The sequence below is a fragment of the Myiozetetes cayanensis genome, unplaced genomic scaffold (assembly GCF_022539395.1).
Source record: "Myiozetetes cayanensis isolate MyiCay16 unplaced genomic scaffold, myiCay2020 scf2-11, whole genome shotgun sequence".
Classification (NCBI taxonomy): domain Eukaryota; kingdom Metazoa; phylum Chordata; class Aves; order Passeriformes; family Tyrannidae; genus Myiozetetes; species Myiozetetes cayanensis.
In genome coordinates, this window is record NW_026087411.1 from 63,134,691 (window position 1) to 63,154,849 (window position 20,159).

Sequence of the window (20,159 nt, forward strand, 5' to 3'; positions counted from 1 at the left end):
TTCTTTTTTTTTTGTTGTTTGTTTGTTTGTTTGGAAAAGAAAATCTGATCAAGTCTAATTTGTTTCACAGTACAGCCAGCCTGGTTTATTCTAAAACCTAATGCTGGTATCGAGTGCTGCAGGCTTGAAAAAGGGCATATATTAAGACCCTTACAAAGAAATAGACATCCAAGTGACAAAATCTGGAAAAGATCTATAGACAGTGATGTATTTTCCATGACAGAGTTTTTAGGGCTGTATATGAAACTGAACACAAAAACATTTCAATGGGGAGCTAATATGCTAACAAATATCATATTTAAATTTGTCAGGTCAAAAACTTCAGTGCATTTTAGTGGACCTGTGATTGAAGAGTCAAAAATGGCCAGTCATCACATCCCTGAAACATGAACACTTTAATTTTTGGCAGCACCTGCCCTTCCCTAATTAGGGAAGCCATAGCTCTGACAGTGTCCATAAGAGGTAATGGTAAACATTACAATCTGAGATTAGCAACCTCTGAGGCTGTGGGGATATCAGCCACAGGATAGGGCTCTTGAACTAACCAGAGATCACCTTCGGCCTATAACTGGGAGGAGAAAAATAGTTTATGCTTATGCCAGCCTAGTCTCTGCTTATTAACATTCCAGGCTCCCTGCCCAGATACATCAAGTTTTTTATTTCTCAAGAAGGGGCCAACTGATCCCTTCTCCATGGTTTTAACTCTAGTCGACATCAATATTAATAACTTTATGCATCTTAGTCCTTCATACAGCTTTGAGGATGTGAAGGAATTTTAAATTTTTCTGTCCACTTTTAGGTCTGCTGACACTCAATTCAGTTAGTGTCATTCAAGGCTCATTTTCTGGTGGTGTTTTTTGTTTTGCTCTGGGATTTTTCTCCTCAAATCATGTCCATAACAGTCTCTCTTACACAAGTAAGATATCCTGTGGTTAAAAACAAGCTTTCTGATTACAAGTCTGTTCTGAATAGTTCATCTGTGTTTTTTGGCATAGACACTTACAAGGGCTCTTGTCTGAATGTGCAGAAGCTCATGTTTCACTTACATTGACCATCACAGAACTGTTGTTTGCAAAACTGTTCTATGGCCCCAGCCAAAACTGATAACATACTGTTTTGAAGTGTTTTGCATAGAGTGAGCATCTGCTAATATAAATGTAAGTTGTAAAAGCATGCTACAATTTCTGCAAAAAAATATTCAGTTTAAGTTCTACGTGGTATATATAGAGAGGAGAATGACTTTTCCTTGGTATGCTACTAGATGTCCTAAAGCACCTGAATGAGTTACAGTCTGTAATTCATTCAATAATACATCGCTGGTACTGCTGCATTTTTCACAGCCTGCTTTTTTTTAGTGTAAATTTGTTGTCCACATTCCTACAGGCTTTGAAAAGTCTCCCTTTAATCTCTTTCCACTGTACTGCTATTTGTTATCAACAATAATTTACCTGTTATGACTGGAAATATATTTGGATAATGTAAACACATATAAGACATAATGAATTTACTGAATGTTCTGAATTATTTTTCTTAAGGACAATGACCTATTTTCTAGTGCAGAAATACTTGACAAAAAATACTTGTACTTCTGCGAAATGACGTTCGCTACAAAGCTGGTAAAATGAATGGATGAAAAAGCATTAATATGCTTATGTAAAAAACTCACTGTAACAATCAAAGTTTTGGTTTCTGGGTTTACTTGTTGACAGAAACTTGAGTATTGAAAAGAAAATAATTTTTTTCCATGATATTGCAAAATTCTAGTCTTTTAGTAGAACAGGTTGACAAGGAATGACAAAGAACAAAATGTCTACCTAAATCATTAGGATGTGGGACAGAACCATACCAAAACATGGTCTAAAAGTTGGGTAGGCAATAGGGTCCATAAGGACTCATGTTTGCCTTCTTCTAGTAGGACATGAAGTCGGTTGTGTTTGGAACAGCTGCCCTTCCTGAAGTTACACTGATTAAAAGAGATGTTTTCTTGTTAATCTACCCTGTGACGGAAGTAACAGCTAAAAATAAAGAAAAAATAGCAGAGAAAGCAATATGCTGGCAGGTTTTTTGGTTAAGAATAGAAAGCAATGCTGTCAAGTACTGAAAATAATTTCTTCTGTCAGAAATCTTAGAGCCAGGGTGCTTGTGTAATGGGACCAAAAGAGATCAGACAGATTGGATTAAGGTTGCTGAATAATCACTTCTTTCAGAAAAATATAGTCTAACTTCTGAAAGGTTATTCAAAGAAAAATATTTCTATTGGACCTGGAATTAAATATTGATATTAAGAAGTTCTATACATCAACAAGTACCCATGACTCAGAGCTAAAATCTACTACTTGAATTTACAAATGCTTTTCCTTGATCATTTTGGTGAGATAATAAGTGTATGTATCCTCTAGATTACGGATTTATTGTGAGCTGTGTTGTATTTATTTATTTGTTTATTGTTTGTTTGTAGCAATTCACAGAGATAAACCTGAAAAGCAAGAAAAAATTGAGAGGAAGGAACCCCTAAAGGGTATGTATTCAGCATTTTATATTGTCTTTTCACCAGTGGTTTGAAATAATCTAATCTATTGACTCTTAGACTGTTCTTCTAGATCCCAATTATGTTTAAGGATGGAGGAGGTGTTGTGAAAGCCAGCTGGAAGGAGAACAAGGATTTTAAAAGCACTTTGAATCCATCACTGTACAAAAAGTCTGAAATTATATCCAGGGACTAATGAATAAATCTTTACTGCATTATTAACTTATGTAAAAGATGCCCAGAGAATAAAGAGGTGCCTTTTTTATTCTTACCAGAGAATCACAGAATATTTTGAATTCCTGAATAAATCCAAGCATGATATTTGTCATTGAGAATACTCCTAAAAAAATGTAATGAGTAAATTACAACATACTGGATATGGTCCCTGGAGACATTCTACATTGGAGACCCTCCTTAGAAAAAAAAATAGAAAATCTTCCAGATTCATTTCAGGGACACTGGGGAGAGGTTTTAGAGACAATTTATTAATTTTTTGGTAGTGTATGCCAACAAAAAATTAAGATCTGACTGTTGCAGGAGTCAGAATCAGGATACGGCTTACTCTCCACCCACAACTCATGAGTTAGCGTTCCAAGAGACACCGCCTCACCATAGTCTTCTGTGAGGGATATTTTAGCAAAATGAAACTTTGTTGGAGGGTACCTACTTGTCAAAACAATTTAAGCCTTCTGAGGACATATCCTTTGCACAAAAATGTGACTAATGTGGTCCTGGGCTGGAGGAAGTAACACATTCTGGAAGAGTAGATAGGCCAGTGGTCATAATAAATCACCCAAAAAAAGGGGAAGACTGAATATCCAGCAACAGCAGACTTATTCAGGCCAAGAACACAAGTTTCACAACCTGAGTGAAAGTACATTTCCTGAAATCTGTGCTTAACTAGGCCTTTCTAATGGTCTCTGATTAGAGCTTTTCCATTTTATATAAGTAACTGATAACACACTGAGTTAACAAGACTAAATTATGAGGTTAATGGCAGGCATATAAATTCAGATTTCTGACAGAATGAATGTTTATTACTAGAAAATGAAATGGTGGTAACACGAGGAATTTTTTCTGAAATTTTGAAAAATGACAGTGTAAAACCAATAATGTCCCATATTAAGACATGAATGTGTCTTTAAGGGTTGTGTTATTATGTGGAAAACAAGGAACTCTTCAATTTGATTTCACAGGAGAACAATATTTAATGGTTTTTTAAGTTTCTTGGAAAGGGAAAAAATTATCCCATCCAATCTCAGACAACAAGTGAAAAAGAATAATAACTATTATACACAGAATCACAGAATATGCTGACTAGGAATGGACACACAAGGACATTGAGTCCAACCCTTAGCCCTGCACCTATTCCCAAAAGTCACACTACGTGCCTGAGAGAATCAACCAAATGCTTCTTGAACGATTGGGCTTGGTGTTGTGACCACTTCTCTGTTCCAGTACCCAACCAGCCTCTGGGTGAAGAACCATTCAAAATGTCCAGCCTAAACCTCCCCTGACACAGCTTCAGTCCATTCCTTTGTGTCATGTCACTGGTCACCACGGAAAAGAGATCAGTGCCTGAACCCTCCTCTTCCCCTCACTAGGAAGTTGTAGACTGCAATGAGGTCTCCCCTAAGTCTCGTTTCTGAAGGCTGAACAGACTAAGAGACCTCAGCTACTCCTCATACAGCTTCCCTCAAGGCCCTTCAGCATCTTCATGGCCCTCCTGTAGATGCTCTCTAATAGCTTAATACCTTTCTTCTATTGCAGTGTCTAAAATTGCACACAATATTTAAGGTGAGGCTGCACCAGTGCAGAGCAGAGCAGGACAATCCCCTCCCTTGACCAGCTGGTGATGCCATTCTTCTTTTGCTTCCATTTAGATATAGAATTCATGGTACTGTAATGGAAGTTCCTTATTTCCTTATGTTTGTCAAAGGGAGTTTTCCTAAACTTGAATGAAATCTCCACAGGAGTTAAAGCTAGCTTGCAGTTTCACAGCTGTTTTTTCTGAAGTAGTCTAAAATCTACATGTTAATTTTTATTTTTCTGCAAAATTATAGTGTAAAATCTTAAGAAAAATGAGTGGAAAATGTGCTCTCAGTGGACAGCATAATGCAGTTTCCACTGTCATAATGTTAGTCTTCACTTTGCACATACTGGGCATCTAATTATGGTTCTGAGATCATCATTGCCAGAGACTGATCTCAGCTAGTGTCCATTACTAGCTATCCATATCCATTACTGGTTATCCATTTCAAGCCATCTGGCAAGCGATACACGTATCATTTGTGCATGTGATGCTCTTATGCTCCAGGATCCATTCCAGGAATTTTACAACCTATGTCTGACAGAGTATGGAGTGGATTGGGTGAAGTCCTCTTTCTATTGCAGGCAGCAGCATTTACTGTGAGCTCTGCCTTAGTCCTCAACATTTTTCTGAAAATCTCTCTTCAGGAATTGACAGACAATTGCAGGAGATGATGCTACTGTAGTAAACAGCTGAGGCATGTTACCATGGCAGTAACTTGTTAGCTGGAGTTGGCTGCTCATACACATGAAGTGGGATGTATGCTGTGTGAATATGCACGGGATAGCTCAGGAGTAACACAGTTTGCCATTTTGTCTCCTAAGGCTTAGGAATTATTTTTGATGCTTAAATGTTTCCACATTTTTTTTTTTTTTTTAACATATATAACGCTTTCTTTCCTAGTGACACATAAAGACAAAGTGGAAAGACAAGAAAAACCGGAAAAAAAGGAAAGGCACGCAGGTAATTATTTAATGTCAGATTTTATTTCACATTTGGAGATAACCCAGCACTAATTCTCTACTCAATTTCCATTTATGCATCCCCTTGATTGGACAGAAAAGTTATAGAATAACGTGAATAAAAATAATGAGATTATATAAAGGTTTGCAGACTCACAGACCGAGTGGCATTTTGTATTCCTTCTGCATGATTTTGAGGTTTTTTAATGAAGAAGGGAGATAATATATTTTGTACATTGGATTAATATAATCTCATGGTAATCACTGAGTATTTTCAACACTCACAATAAGTATGGTTGCTAAGAGACTGTGGTCATCCAAGAAAAAAACACCTGATAGACTGTAAACAGAGGTAATGAGGCAGGCCATAAGAAAAAAGCATTGAATAGGACAGGATTAATTCTTTCAGTAGTTACTTGTAATAAAAAATATCTAGCACTGTTTTATCTTCCACAATTCTTACTTTCTTTTTAAACACCAACACAATGCTCACGCATACATTTTTGTGTATAATCTAATATACAAGAGTCAAACAGGGAGCTGAGTGTTTTGACACGCATGGTCCCTGTAGTGAATATGAGCATATGAAAGTATCAGTTCTGCATACCTGTGGACAAATTACTGTGTAAACATTAATAGCAAAAAATTAGCAAATCAGAGCCCCCATAGGAGAATATTCCAGACTACCCACCACTCAGTGACTATTGTGAAACTCAGATGTGTTTTGAAACCTGAGCCAGAAATCTAGTCACTGCAGTGTAGATAATTTGAATCTGTAAAGTGGAAATTAAAAGCAAACAAAAAGCCCCAAAGAACATTAGTTATAATGTCATTGCAATTAGATCTGTAATTAATTATAGTGTTTAATCATTCATAGCTGGAAAAACTATTAGTTGTTCTGTGGAGTTCAGAAAATCCTTCAGATATTAACCAAAGTGATAAACAAGAAAGCTCAAACATAACAATAAAATAAAATTAACAAATAAATTACATTATATAAATATATATTAAAGAAAAAAGAAACCCCTAAACAACATCAATAAGTATGACTCTTCTTGACTAGTTTCTTTCATGGGATTACAGCTGAGCTAGAAAAGCCACTCCTTCCCCAGCCAATGGCAAAGACCTCAGGAATGGTAGACGAGTTTTTGAAAGTTCGAATCCCATTTTTTTGCATCAGCAGCAGCCAACAGCAGCTGAATCAATCTTTTGCATTCTTTGCGTGGATAACCATAGTGCCTAGTTGTGTTTCTTCATCTTTCTTTCTCCTCTCCCTCACTTAAAATGCAACTTTTATCTTCTTAAATGACCTTTAAGAATGTTGTTTTTTATTTCTAGCTATTCACAAAGAGAAACCTGAAAAGCTAGAAAAACCTGAAAAGAAAGCACCTACTAAAGGTAATGCATAAAAGTCTTTAGATATATCACTGTTGCAGTATGCTTGTGGTGTATAGAAAATATGCTGCAGTTGTAATGATTGTTTAAAGTGAGCATGCTTCCAAAATGGTGTAACTCTTTGTGTAACCCTTCTTGTTCCCAAGATCCCTTACTTGTATCTTTGGAATGTCTAAGAGATAGCTGGAAGCTCATCTATTTGGTTGTTAACCCTTTCTTGTAATTGGCTGTTTGTAAGACCTCCTGGACTCCCAGTGGTCACTTTCTGATCCCCTCCAAAGGTATTTAAGTCGCTACCCAGAACAACAAACCCTCTCTGCCTGCTCCTTCCTGCCTGCTGCAGGCGCTCTGGTCTCTTCTGTGGGGGCCGTGAGGTACCGCTGGGGTGAAGGGAGGAGAGGAAGGGAGCACCGCTCCCCCTCGGAGCAAGGGGTAAAAGGAAAGGCCTCTTGCCTGGGGTTCCCTCTCCCATCCAACTTCAACGTTCGTCATTGCACAGCTTTAGATTTTCAGTGCTTACATAGAGTGGGAGAGTGTGGAGATGAGTATTTAATGTACCAATCTCTTTTAGTTCATGCTGTACATTTTTTGGGTGTTCTCACTTTTACTTGAGCAGGTCTTGATCAGTCCCTGAGTGAAGTCTTGCTTAGCGTATATCTCTTGCTTATCCCTCTTGTTTTGATGGACAGAGTTAATTACAAATCATTCTTATACAACTAAGGAACTAAGCCTATGACAATTTTATTTACATTCCTTGATGCCTTTTCCTCAGCAATGGGATTCAGTGATTTCCCTGAAAAGTAGGTTTTCCTCTTGTGTGTCAGTTTTCAATATGATGCAGACCTAATGCAAAAGTGTTTACTATCTCTCAGTCTGGGTCTTCCATCATATCCAAAAATAGATTTTCATTTTCTTACCTTTATATTTTTCAGTAACATTTTTATTTCAGTACATGATTTGCACTGTCCTCCATGGCAGAAGTGGCTTTGTTTAAGATTTACATATCAGCTAATTATCATATATATTCTGAAGCAATATTGTGTATGTGCAAGAGGTGAATTTCACTATTTTTTTCACTGATAATTGCATCTTAGCTATGACATGGACAGGGGGATTTAAAAATCCAATCACCTTACCCTATTATGTCATTTTTAAAAGACTAACATTTATTGTTGCTTGGCATTTGAATGTTTTTCTCTGAGGTTAAATATTTCTCTGAGGCAGACATTTCTTTAATGAAGCTCAGTTTCAGTCTTTGCCTCTTTTTACTTTACTCAGTTAACTCTTGAAAAAATACTGTGCAATGTGTCTTAGTATTGGTCTGTTATGGCATTCAGATTACTTTCATGATGAAGAGATACATAAATTAATTAGGTTTAATTTGAATCTGTTCAGATAGTACTTGACTATAATCTGTGGAGAAAGGTAGAACAGAAGGTAGGAGTGAAGAAAGAGAGAAAGCAGAATGAAGACTTAAAGACTTAAAAAATTTGAAAGGTAGCCATTGTCCAGTTTCTCTTTTAAAGGGATATTTTTAAAGGAATGTTTGTTCATTTTTTCTACTTTAGTGTATAGCATGAAAATGTAGGGTTGTTTTTTTTTTCATAAAACAAAATCACACTGAAGTAATCTAGAGAAAATAAACGCCCAAAGCGTCAGTGCAGATCTAAAAGCAAATAACTTCCAAGAATCACTGAGATAGCTCTAATGAGCAACCAGCCTGTTTACCCATTTATCTTCTGCTAGCTAACCAAATAATCACTTAGAGCTTTAATGTGTTTAATAACAGCCATAACTCCAGTCTTTGGCTGAAAGATTTTATTAAGACTTTGGACACTTTGTAGCTGGGGAGATTTGCTGCTGCAATGTGACATACAGTCATGCTGCCCTCACTTGAGTAGTTTCCCTGCTGTGTGAGTCCCTATGGACGGACTCAGGGCACCAAGGCAGTCGTTCTCAGTGTATCCAAAGGTGCATTTCTGCTGGTAATGTCCTGCTGAGTTCTTTATTGCCAGGCTCACCTCCCTTTTCTCAGGGGTCTGCTCTAAACTGGGTTAGCCACCATCAGTGCTGAGGGGCTGTTTCAACCACTTGCAGTCCCTAGGAAATGAGGATATTCAGGTCCAGGATAACCTCAGGGAACGGGTATCCTGAAAGTCAGATACTCCCTCACTTTTGGCAGATTTTCTTTATTCTCAATTAAAAGACCAAAGATAATTCTTCAGCCTGTATTAAAGGCTCCAGAAAGCCTCAGCGATATGAATGTTATTTAAACACATCATCTAAGAAACAGCTATCTTAAAAAAAAACCACAAACCCAAGTCTAAATATCAGTCATAGCTCGTACAGGCAGCAATTCCAGGATGGAGTTCAATTAGAGAGGATGTTGTTATTATGAAGTTGTCAGTTGAAACAAGTGTAATTAACTCTCAAGGCTGTTTTGTTCTGGCAATCTGTCTGGATGGTGACCAAGAGGGAAAGATAGAAATCTCTGCATAAAATTTTGTCAGCCTTTCTGGGACATAGCAGTGTGTTTACACAGTGTATCCTGTGCAGACATGAATTCACTCAAGCTGGGCTCTGAAGTGAGCACCAGACTTGTGTCTGTGTTTGTGTGACAATGAGCCCAAGGTAAGAAAAACACCTTTCTGTAAGACAAATGTAGCCACATGGCTTCCTTTGGCTGGAGCATGAGAAGAACAAGTCTGTGTATTCTCAGAACTTGAGATGAGCACATTTGTATCTTCTGAAATATGCAGTGTAAACATTCCCAGTGAAGCTTCAGATCTGTGTGACTCACTTGTCTTCTGGTTAGACTCTCAACAGATATTTTGAAGCTTCTTACCCCACTGTGTGAACCTGAGAAAAAGAAATGATAATTTTGAAAAGTGAAAAGCAGGAATTATAAGGAAATGTAAAATTTCCAGGGATATTACTGTGTTTTTGCAGAATTTTCTCATTCTTTGTGAGTTTTTTCCCTAACATACAATTTTCTCATTTCTAGTAACTCAGAAAGATAAACCTGAAAGACATGAAAAAGCTGAAAAGAAACCTCCCAAAGGTATTTATTTATCTATATTTTTAAACCAAATTTACATAAAAATGCATAAACTTTATTTTATTCAAGCAGAGATTTTCAAGGTGCCTGAAAAATCAGCTACATGAAACTAAAATGAAATTAATATATATTTAGAATGTCTCTAGAACATCCAGGGATTAATTCTATGCTTGATTAAAATCTGTTGAAATTTCAAAGACGATAATTAAAAGTATGGACCACCATTTCCCTGAAAAACAACTAGGCCTATCTGTAAGTGATCTGACGTGTATTTTCACTATAACTAGTTAAGGAAATTAATTCTTCACTAGCCAGCAATACCTGATTGTGTTGTGGCTTTGTTTGGAAGGAGAAATGATCTTACATAAATATCTACATTCTGATTTATAATACTTAGATCTATTCCATTAATATATTGATAAAATCAGTCTAGTCACCCCAGTGGCTTGACAGAAATAGAAGTCTAGAGCCTTACAGAAAACATAGATTTGGTAGCATGCAAGTTTTGCCTCAAGTATGAAGATACTTACAGCTACAAATAAAATAGAAATATGAACATCAAACTAAAAGATTAGTTTAAAACAACTTCAGTGGCATTTTATAATACAACTGGATTTTCCACTGGAGTGAACTAGAAACAAACATATTTGTCAACATCCATGTCTCAGATGAGAAAAAAGTTGCTGACACATAAAAGCAGATGGAATACTCCAGATCTCGCCAAGCCCTGTGTAGCTTCATCTACTGATATTTACAATTTGGTAATTCTCCTTTGAAATCTCCTTGCTCTGCTACACTACACCTTGTGAATTAGTCTCAGACTAATCTTTCGGCCTGGGGGACTAGTGTAGAGATAGACTCAAGAACTCAAGATTTCTTGGACGAAGATGTAGAATTAGTGTGTGAGAGTAACCCTTAAAAATAGCCACACACTAACTACTTTTACGGCTTACAATAGAGTTTAACTCTGATCTCTGAAGTTTAAATTTACTCAGATTTTACCTGGAAGTACTGTCTGTATTTGTTTGCTTAATGACCAACATTTCTCTCCCTAGTTTATACCATAATAATTATCATACTATCAATAGAAACACTCGATACTGTTTGCCATAGCCTACTTCATTTAGTATCAGTCAAGTACTTGGTGCAGGACTGAAGTTATAATCTGTTTACATCTCATATTTCTGTTTAAGTCTGTCTGGTTTAAGGGGATTATAGTTTTCATCAGATCTGACCAAGGTGTTAATAATGAAGAAATGCTGATTAGTAATAGCACAATGTAAAATAAATGGCATTGAGTATTATTTTTGGGGGAAAGAATGACACTGAAAGCTTTTTTCTTTATTACCTGCAGAGGAGAAGAAAGTAAAGAGCGCTAAGGTGGAAGCAAAAGTTAAAAAGGAAGTGAAGGATGGAAAAGGAGAAACGAAGGCGGCCGAGAAGGTCAAGCAGGCAGAGATTAAACCAACAGAAACTGGGCTAATAAAGGCCAAAACGAAAGTTAAGGAAGAGAAAGCTCTTCAGACTGTATCTAAATCGGACAAGAAAGGTAAACAAAATGAGGAGGAAACAGATGAAGATCTTAAAAAGGTAGTAGGGAAGAAGGAGAGAGAACAGAGTTAAAGCTGTCAAGGACCAAAGTCTGCCCATGAAAACAAAAGTGCAGTACAAATAAATTCCAAATGAATTTCATACTGCTAGGAGGAGACTACTGAAAATAAAATAAGTTTTATGTATATAACCAGAAGGTTCTAACAGTTTGTCATGGCTAAAGATTCATTTTAATTTAAATCCTTCTTTACTAAGGACCAATTTCTCTTCAGATAGGTCTGAGACTTCATGGATTTGCTCAGTAGTGTTTTATATAATGGATTGCTAGCAGAGTTATTTTGGAAAATACAGACTGTTAAATGACCTGTTGGGAATTTTGTTTTGTTTCTACATCTGCACACATCCTTTGTAATGACAAAGAAAGTAACAACAGAGAAAAGGGAATGTAATAATTTAATCTAACTTCATATTATATGAGACACTGTCAGGTTGTCAGGTAATGTATGACATAGCATCATACCTGTCTGATGTAATTTAATGTGAAAGCTTTTAAACTTCTCCTAAAAAAGAAAGAAATGCTATTACTTTGGTAAAAGGAAGAAATGAAGTGATAAAACAAAGAATTAACATGCATCAACACCATATAGTTAGCAAAGGTGTTAACTATATGCTCCTATTTTTCGGAGTAAGTCTGGATTCTTCTACTCCCAGGTTGCACTGACTGGTTCTCTGATTTCTCTGTGGCCCTTTCATGGCATTAGGTAACATTTTGTATGAATACAGGCAGCAGGACCTGGTTTTCTGTATAAACTGCCACACTGCAGCCACGGGATTTTTCTGACATTGATAGGGGCAACTCAGCGTAGCATGACACACCTATCTGATCCTTTCAGCTGATCACCACAGATAAAGCCGTGCCTCAGCATCAAAGAAGACATCCCTTACTGGATATCTGAATCTACCTGGGTAGATTCTCTCAGAATTTCATAACCATCAGCTCTGGATCCCTTGGGAGTTGCCCAAATTATATGTTTCTGGAAAACTGAGAGACATAGCCCACTTTCTGACATGCAGTGTACTAAACTAGCATCTTTTCACAGTATTCTAAACAATTTTGTCTTTTACTTGAAATATTCAGACCTCTGAGGCATGAAATCACAGCAGCATCTATCACACTGATTGCTGTAACCAAAGAGAAAATTCAGCAAATTCTTCAGTTCCCTTGGGATGTGCAAATCTCTTTCAATTTTTGTTTGCTCTGGCAGAGTTTCAGTGCACATGGGATCCAGTCCATATTGTTCAGGGTAAAGCTCTCAAAAAGAAATGGTGTACACATGAGGCACTTTACTTCCAGTAAAATATTTTAAGTAGGGATCGAAGATTACAGAGACCAATAGAGAGTAGTGGTGGATTTTTGTTTGTTGGTTTGGTTTTTGTGGGCTTTACACCACACATCTTCACCATTTTTAGCTGATAAATATTAGCAAAATGATCCATCTTGACATCTGACATTAACAGATCACCTTGTAAGTCTGCTTTGGAGTGTGACCCCAGGGACTCTGCACAGAATTCCATTAGGTGAAAGTGAGAATTACCAGCTGGAGTGGTGGAAGGAAGGAGCCTCTTAAACTGTCCTTATCACTGGAGAGAGGGTTACACACATCCAGTGAAAGCTGCCTTTTCTACTGTCGTCCTTCTTTTTTCCACCACAGGCAACTGTTGCCCAGCTGGATACTCTCAGAAAATTCATTTTTATGTTTCAGTCCCACTGTGATCCAAGCTGAACATAATTTTAAATTCAATGCAGTTTTACCAAGATTTCCTGATCTTTACTTTTACTTGCTCAAGGGAGTAGTTCTGCCAGCTTATCTGAAACAAAATAAAAAATATAGCACTGATCACAGAAAGCTGCTATGATTTCCCTACTGTTGCATCATTTCCTACTCAGGCTGAAATTAAAAAAAGATAGGTTATCTCTCTGGGTAAATCACATGAAGTTCAAGAACAGAAATATCTGTGAGTATTTTTATCATTAAGAATCCAGTTCCAAACTTTGACAGGATTTATTAGCACTTAGATGAATATTTGGGCCACCATTACAGAGTTATAAGGTGAAAATTACAGTGTGAAATTCTCTGTTTTAATAAGAGTGTTTAAATTAAAAGGGATTTTTAGCCATGAAGAGACACATGAAAAATCATATTCGTTTAAAATTTCTTAGATTTCAATCTTTGCTGATTGATAGCATTCTCATGAACTTAAATGCGATGTTATAGAGCACCTTGTTATTTCATATACAGTAGAAATTGTATTTTGATTATTTAGAGTTTTAAATTATGCCTTCAATTTGTTTTATAAATCCCAGTTTTTAGGGGTTGAGTTACTAAAGAAATCCTATGTGGAGAAAATGAATATAAAATCTTTGTTCTCAGTACAATCAAGATTAAGGTGGGGTTATTTTTTAAATTTATTCAAATTACATTTATGAAAAACAAAACAAACAAACAAACAAGAATCTAAAAAGCCCCCCAAAAGAAAAGTAAATTAAAAATAAACAATGAAAAACACCCCAACATAACCAATAACGCAGTCTGTTTTATTTCTGGACTATGTTCAAAGAATGGAATATTTTAATATCAATGAAATGGTGTGATTCTAGGCCCTCAGGCTATGTTTCTATCCTAACTTATATAGAACCAACATAGGCTTGTGCTATGTCCTGTGATTGTCCATATAGCTTATTGTCCCCTGCCATAGTTTTGTACCATGCCATCTAGCAGACTTTTGTACAGACAGTTTGCCCCAAAATGGTCCAGGGGATCTTCCCAACAGGCAGTATGGATAAAGGCAGCTTGTTTTGGCAAGAGAGAGGTAAGGAACACAGCTTTTTGAAAAAGAACTGCGCCCTGTCATTGGCTTTGTGGGCTGAAGAGTTGGCATTGCTACATTTTTTTTACTAATGCTCATTGAGGTCCTAGTTGCAAGTGTGTTGAAGTCAGTAGAAACACTTTGCTGACTTCAGTGGCTTTAGGTGGGTTTAAGAACATAGATCTGTATATACTTGTTTTCTCGCACATGTGCTGCTACTTCTTTATTTTTTAATTATCATATAGACTTAGTGCAGATATTACAGCCTTAAGGATGTAATGTAAGGTTAAAGCCAGCCAGAATCATAAATTTGAATTCCTAAATATGAAAGTAAAAATTACGAATAGTCATTAGAGGTTTTAAAAACAATGTTTACAGCCACAACTCTGTGTACATTCTGAAAATTTTGCCCAAGGCTCTACAGTATTGATTAGTACTACCCCTGCCATCTCACTAACACAAAATAGCTGCATAGGTTCATATCAATTAGAAGAAGCAATTTTATTGTTGATTTTTGTTTATTTGTTATCTGGTAAACCTTTTCCCTAATTTCTACATCTGCATGGGAAATAATGATTTGAAAGCTGCAGTTCTCCACCCCAGGACTTCTATGACAGTCAACTTAACAGAGCAGCAACTACATAAATGACAACATCAAATGATACTGATGCTTCAGTGAACTGTGTATGAAAACAAATAATATAATGAGTGTCACATACTTGGGAATGGCATTTTCAGTTAGATAGAACAAGAGTGCCATTTCTAAAACTTAAATAATTCCAAGGTCTGCTTTTTTTTCTTTTTAATTTTTTAAATTGGCAAAGAGAAAGTGGCTTTGTAGGTGGTAAGGACAGAGATAAAACAGCTGGTAGAGAGAGGAAGAGTTGTAACTTCTATAGAGTAGGAACTATGCTAGAAGAGTCTAGGGCAGATGGATGAATTTGCTTCACTCAAGGACAGTTGGTAACTAACTTAGCTAACCAGAGCTGTCATTTGGTCATCAACATTATTTTCAAAACTATTGCCCCTTATAGTCCCCTGGGTACTCAGTTACAACTGATAACTTTTCTTCAACATTCTTAATGTTAGAAATTTTTATTAAGGTCACCAGTTTGCCTGTGTATAGGAGAAATCAATACACTATCAACATTTCTAGAACTTTAGCTTCATTTAGATTCAGAAGCCTTAATTTCTGAATAGTGTAGTTTTAATATATATATATAATATATATACAGATTTAATATATACATATATATATTTGTAAAGATTAGTGTTTGGAAGATAATTCTATAGTGAAACAGTAAAATTCTGTGGAAAGTCTCATTGCTATTGGAGTGTAAGTACACAGAGTTCTCTTTATATTCCCATTCACTAAGTGTACATATTCATTATACTGTTAAAACAATATTAACAAAATACCCCAATAGAAAACTTTTAAAATTTTCTATCACCTGTCTCTGAAATTGATCTTTAAGCATGAGGAAAATTCCTTGAGCCCTGTGTCCAGACAGCAGTTTACATACTAATTGTGCATGGGATTAGGATATATGCCAAAACCAAAGTCGTGCGCTGCCAGCCCAGAAGAAGAGCTGGTAGCTCTGGACTACTAGAAGCTCTGCAGTTTTTGATAGGGGTTTTGAATTAAACCTGGACAACTGTTGCTTTCAGAACATATGAATTAATTGAAGGTCATGAAAAAAACCAAACATACGTGTAAGACTACTTATGAAAAGACTATTGAAATGACTTTGCACTACCAAGCTTTATCTTCACTGTTAAACAAAAATGGCATGTTAAATTTATTTTCTTCATTACTCTTTTCTTCCTTTTTACTCTGTTAGATCAATATGCATTCTGTCGCTATGTGATTGACATGTTTGCGCAAGGGGATTTTTATCCAGGTACTTTCCTATATCATTGAACTCTGTTCTAATATGCTTCTGTTTCCCTGAGACTTTTTGCTCCTTTATGTATTAAAAGTGCATTTTGTATTACTGGGAGGTCTCTTAAGAGCAACAAAGAGTGTGCAAATAGTTTTAATAAAGCATAAGAGCTAATCGCTGTTTTCTTAAAGCTTTTAATTTTCTGCCTACAATGCATGAATTAAAATCAAGGTTATGTTAAAAGTAGAGTCAATGGAAGGCTGTAGAAATCGCTAAAATTTTCCATGCTTTTTTTGTTGAGATGCAAAAAGAAGCAGCTTATTATTAATAGTTTATTACTTGTTGGGGCTTTTTTCCCCACAAATAACAAGGCTTAACCCCAAAATGCTTCAAAAATGGAACTGTCATTTTTGTTCTTAGTACATAAAATACATTAGCTGATCCATCCCTTCTGTGCTTTTTATTCTCTCTTCCCACAGCTCCATGATAATCTATTCTAACACAGACACTTAATTCCTCACTAAAAGAGAGGATGGAGCTACTGATGATGACTGAGCATCATCTCACATTAAGTCCCTTTACCCTGACCTTAGTAATATATATTCTTCCTGATGAAATCTAGTGTAAGAGGACATACTATAGAGATGACATAATCCTGGGAATCAAAAGCAATGATATTCATAATAAGAGTCAAGAAGAGAATATTTAAGGGTATACTAAGCCTTACAAACTTTGGTTAGTCAGTTGTTTGCTCAACAAGCTCTCCACTAGTACACCTCTGAATTGACTGGGTTTTCTTATCTCTGTCTTGTGGCTTACATCCTCTCTTGACATGCCCAGGTTCAGAAAGAGCTGGGAAGTCCTAAGGATGTAGCTGAGAAACAGAGACTCTCACAAAGAGGAGAAGGACACAGATTTTTGTGGAGGGAAAATGAAAATCTTGGGGTTCTGTAGGGAGAGGGTTTATTGGGCCTATTCTCAAAGAGTGGCATGGAAAGGTAGGGGGTTCCATTAAAAGGGAACAAAATACTGTATCACCTCTACAACTTTTCAGGACAGCTAGTTATAAATGGAGAAACTGTTTTAGGCTCGTTGGGTGAGAAAGATTAGCAAAACCTTCTAGAGACCTTCAAGTGTGCTTTAATTTACAAAATAACCACCTGTACCAATGTGAATGACCTAGTTTCTGCCTTTACACAGCTGTACCATCAACAAATCACATGACAAATACTTGCATGTAGATCTTCAAGATCTTTCTTACAGTTCTCCTGACATTTACAAGCAGCCATGACACATATCAAAGTCCCTTTTTCTCCCTGTCTTGTTTGACACTCTCTGAAGGCAGAGCAGACATGCTGTGGGAAGGGAAGGTTTAGGTTTTTTTCAGTTTTGTCCATTCCAACTATAACAAAACTGGTAAAGCCATGAAGGGGAGAAGCAAGGTAGAGAGGGAAGTCTGTAGTGACTTGAATTTAAGAAGATAAAAGGCGTAACTCTTTGCTTTCCACTGTTTGTCTTGTGTCATACCAGTGTGCTATGACTAAGTTGTGCTAAGAAACCACAGGTTAAACAGCTGAAAGACATTCAGTGGCCATTGGGTGGTCAGATGGCCTTACAGGGGAATGAACAACTAGGGTGGCAGCTTGATGCCCCAAAAAGTGAAAAAACATCACAAAGGATCTTAAATAATCTACTTTGTAGGTGAAATGGAAAAGGATAACCCCTTAACATCTAAAGTTCACCTATGGTTTCACCTGTAAAGCAACTGCTATTTGACCCATTAAGTCATTTCTTGACACTTGAAGTTAAATACTGTGTCTGATTGTTGTGGTGAAGCCAGATACATTTTTGTGGGAGGTAAAAAAAAACCCCAACAAATAACATTGCCTTCAAAAGCTTTTTAATTGCCAACAAGCTTTAGTTGACCCATCAGCTGTGAAAAGCAATGCTAAGGCATCTACACTGTGTTTCTGAGAAGCAAGGTAAAGGTCAGGTACATTCAGCCTAGTTTTATAGAAATCATTGACGACAGTGCCACCAAACAGTGCTCATTTAGTGTTTGTTGCTGGCTTTCTCAGCAACCTGCTCATTTCACACTGTCTTTTGTGAAGTGGAGTATAACTATAATTCATTTTCTTGAATGTGGGGAAAACACCCTTTAATAAATCTAATATCCCAAAGCTTGAAAATCTGGTATATTTTATCCTTTTATCAGTCTATATATTTCATGATAAACAACTTTGTCCAAATAAAAAGATCTGAGTGCAAATCAGTTGAGGAATTTAATTACAGTCAGCTTGACACTGCAATACTTTCAAAATAGGAATTATTTATGTCAATCTCAATAGTACCATTTGTGAAATAGATAACCCCACAATTTTTGTTATAGAAAATTCCTTCACATAAATATATTGGCTTTCTGTGGGATTGTTTACATCTAATATGTATTTCTGTTTTCTTGATTTTATAAGAGCAGTCTCCCACTTATTAGATTCCTTAAGCAAAATACGTGAATTTGTATTATCAATGATAACAATTCAGTATTTGTTCTTTGATAGTATTTTTGCAATATTGCTATTATAAAAAATTATATTAATTACATCTAACATTAGATTATTTTAGTTTTATATGAATTTTAAGAAAGAATTTATAGAAAAGTAGATCACCTAGGATAGCATTTTATTGTCCTCAAATAATTAAAATTAAAAGTAGAACTCATATCCTTAGGTTTCATTAATCAAATACACTTCCCAAAATATATAACAATACATTCAGTTACATGAACAATCTGTTGGAGGTCAGTTATTGCTCTTCTATTAATTTTAATAAATGAAGTTGAAATGTTCTTCACTTAATGCAAAATTTTATCATGATACTGCAGTCTTAGCTATAAAAAATGAATGAAATATACACAGGGAATTCATAGGAAGTCATATAAGGAAAAAATCTTGCTAAGCTGCTTCATGCAGCATTAGCTGGTTTTCTTGTTTCTCAAGCTAGTATTCCTCTCTGATACTGACCAGTTGCATGCAGATCCTCCTGTAAATCACAATAATTGTATCAATATTAATTAACTTCTAAGACTACTATTTTACTTTCTACAAAAGGAAGTATCTGAGGTTCTCAGCCCTTTACAATAGATAGCAGTGGAGTTGTTGCCATAAACTCATTTTTTTTCTTAACCAGAAGTCTATCTCATGACTGCAACAGTGACCAGTAGGAGTCTACGAGACATTTATAGATAGCCCACTTGAGGTTTACTGTATACATTATAAAAAAATTGCTTTCTGATTTCATCTGTTGAGAAATGGAGCTTGAGAATTTCTTTTACTTTCTGTCTAACATGCTTGTGATAAGTGACAGCTTCTCAGAGGGACTACTGAACCACCTCTTTTCCTCAAAAGCATAGATTTTCTGATCTTGTTTATCCCTGGACTACAGTTTCTCTACCAAGGATGGGTAGTACTGTCTCAGAATTAACAAATCTCTCTATCCAAATTGCTTTGTACTCCTTCTGACTGACTCTAAATGAAGAATTAATATACATTTCTCACAGGGTTGATTTCCCAAGTTTTACTTACAAAACTTAAAAACAGAAGGTGGAAAGTTTGTTTATTAAGAACATTACTTTTAACTGGCACCCCTGTTCTTCTACTGGCATTTCTGAGGTCCAAGATGACATTTCTAATACAGAAGGCAACTGACTTTTACAGTTTCATGGCTAGAGTCTGTTCCATGTATTTGATAATTTGTTTGACATTCCTGTATTTTGTTCTGAGTAGTATTTTGTATTCATAGTTTTATTTTTTATTGTTAGAAGAAAAGGTTCGATTTTAGTAGAAGATTTAAAAGGTAATTTTGTAACTAGTTTTGGCCTTAGAGAGTTTGAAATCCTCACCCACATGGATGGATTTCAGGGACACTAATTGGTTACCCTTTTATCGTTAAGCACATGATTCTCTAAGTTAACTGGATCTACTCTATTTTATTCCTCCTGAGCCATACACCTGTTTTCCCACTCACCCCCTGCCTTCCCTGCAATGTTTGCCAACTTGCATTACATTAGCATACCCTGAACTACTCTGGCAGATCAAGGAGCTGTTCT

General features: G+C 36.1%; 1 protein-coding gene across 1 annotated transcript in view; it reads left to right on the top strand.

The window, feature by feature from the left end:
- The window catches only part of TRDN (triadin), a gene marked incomplete at its 5' end in the record, with an annotated part of 185,947 nt that overhangs the window by 30,737 nt on the left and 135,051 nt on the right, over nt 1–20,159 (top strand). The window contains 6 exons of the mRNA XM_050315704.1: nt 2,459–2,518; nt 5,241–5,300; nt 6,638–6,697; nt 9,699–9,755; nt 11,107–11,301; nt 16,013–16,072. Of these exons, the coding sequence (XP_050171661.1) occupies nt 2,459–2,518; nt 5,241–5,300; nt 6,638–6,697; nt 9,699–9,755; nt 11,107–11,301; nt 16,013–16,072 (492 nt within the window). The remainder of the gene's footprint in view (nt 1–2,458; nt 2,519–5,240; nt 5,301–6,637; nt 6,698–9,698; nt 9,756–11,106; nt 11,302–16,012; nt 16,073–20,159) is intronic.